Genomic DNA, 1,966 nt, shown 5'->3' with positions numbered 1-1,966 from the left:
ACCTCTTCGGGGGGCTCAAACGGGGCCCGGCGGTGACCGGGGGATCATCGCCGGTACCGGCAGAGGCCAAGGASGAGCGGAGCTGTTTCCGCCGCCTCAAGTACCTGGTGGAGCGGCGCTTCCCGTGCGCTGCCTGCCCCAAAGCGTTCAAACAGGCGTCGCATCTGGTGCAGCACATGCAGGTGCACGGGAACGGGAATGGGAATGGGAATGGGAACGGGAATGGGAACGGGAATGGGAGCGGGAATGGGAGCGGAACGGGGCACGGGACTGGAAACGGCACCGGGAATGGGAGCGGCACTGGAACCAGGCACGGGACTGGAAATGGGCACAGCACCGGGACCGGGAATGGACACAATACCGGCCACAGCACCGGCCACAGCCCCGGCGAGTCCCGGCCCTACGAGTGCCGCACCTGTGGCCGCAGCTACAGCCACGGCTCCAGCCTGGTGCGGCACCGGCGCTGTCACCGGGATGTGACCGATGAGCCCGGCAGAGCCGCACCGGGACCCGCGCTGCTCAACGGGGTCACCAACGGGGCCGGAGCGCCCAACGCCAACGGGATGGGAGCGGTGGCCGGAGCGGCCGGTGCGGTGGCCGGAGCAGTGACTGGAGTGGTCAGCGCCGTGCCAAATGTCGGCGGGGTGGCCGGAGCGGTCAGTGCCGCGCCGAACGTCAACGGGCTGGGCTCGGTGGCCGGAGCAGTCGGAGCCGTGGCTGGAGCGGGCAGTGTGGTCAGCGCGGTGCCAAATGTCGGCGGGGTGGCCGGAGCGGTCAGTGTGGCACCCAGCGCGGTTAGTGCAGTGTCCGGAGCGGTCACAGTGGCACCCAGCGCGGTGGCCGGAGCGGTGGCCGGAGCGGTCAGCGCCGGCCGCGGTGTCGGTGTTGGTTCCGCTCCCGCCGCGCTCACCACCTCCCTCCCCACCACCGCTCTGGTGGCCAACGGGGTGAACTTGGTGGCCCCGGGCGTGGCGGTGGCCGTGCCCGGCGCGGTGATCCCGGTGCCCAGCGGGGTGCTGCTGGCCCCGGGCGCGGTGCCGGTGGCCGCGGGCGGCTCGGACGGGCCGTTCCCGTGCCCGCTGTGCTGGAAGGCGTTCAAGAAGCAGAGTCACCTGGCGCAGCACCAGATCATCCACACCGGAGAGAAACCGTTTGCCTGCTCCGCCTGCGGCCGCCGCTTCAACCGCCGCGAGAGCCTGACTCGCCACGTGAAAACCCACGCCGGCCCGGCGCGGCGCTTACCGTGCCCGGTGTGCGGGAAGGAGTTCCGTGACGGCGCGTACCTGCTGCGGCACCAGGCGGGACACGGAGCTCCCCGAACCCCGCACCGCTGCGAGCTCTGCGGGAAAGCGTACACGGCTCCTCAGAGCCTCCTGCGGCACCGCCGGGCGCACGGGGAGAGCTCCGGTAGCACCGGGAGAGCGGCCCCGAGCACCGGGAACAGCACCGGGAGCASCCCCGGGCGCAGCTTCCCGTGCCCCGTGTGCGGCCGCGCCTTCGGGCGCAGGGAAACGCTGCGGCGGCACGAACGGATCCACACCGGGGAGAAACCGCACGAGTGCGGCGTGTGCGGGAAGCGCTTCCGAGAGTCGTTCCACCTGCGCAAACACCGCGTGGTGCACACCCGCGAGCGGCCCTACCGCTGCGACACCTGCGGGAAAGCCTTCGGGTACCCGCAGAGCCTCACCCGGCACCGGCAGGTGCACCGGGGAGCGGGCGGCGACACAGCGGGCAGCGCGGGGGTGGGATGCGGGGAGCGGCTGGGGAGTGCGGGGGGAAAGGAACCGATGGTCAGTGCGGGTGTGGTCAGTGCGGGTGTGGTCAGTGCGGGGATGGGCTGCGGGCAGTGCGGGGTGAGGGGAGCAGGGGGAAAGGAACCGCTGGTCAGCGCGGGGATAGGATGCGGGGAGCGGCTGGGCAGTGCGGGTGTGGTCAGTGCGGGTGCGGTCAGTGCGGGGATGGGCTG

At 71.8% G+C, this 1,966-nt stretch overlaps 1 protein-coding gene across 1 annotated transcript; it reads left to right on the top strand.

The window, feature by feature from the left end:
• Positions 1–6: 6 nt before the first annotated feature.
• Positions 7–1,941, top strand: LOC130588478 (zinc finger protein 865-like; the record flags this gene model as incomplete). Its single annotated transcript, XM_057389397.1, has 1 exon — positions 7–1,941. A coding segment is annotated over exon 1 (1,765 nt), but the record flags the coding sequence as incomplete, so codon positions are not given.
• Between the last annotated feature and the right edge of the window lie 25 nt (positions 1,942–1,966).

Source organism: Malurus melanocephalus, unplaced genomic scaffold, assembly GCF_030028575.1.
Source record: "Malurus melanocephalus ecotype Western Australia unplaced genomic scaffold, MMel_1.1 scaffold_5432, whole genome shotgun sequence".
NCBI lineage: Eukaryota > Metazoa > Chordata > Aves > Passeriformes > Maluridae > Malurus > Malurus melanocephalus.
Note: the sequence above shows the minus strand (reverse complement) of the source record. Positions and strands in the feature narration are given on the sequence as shown.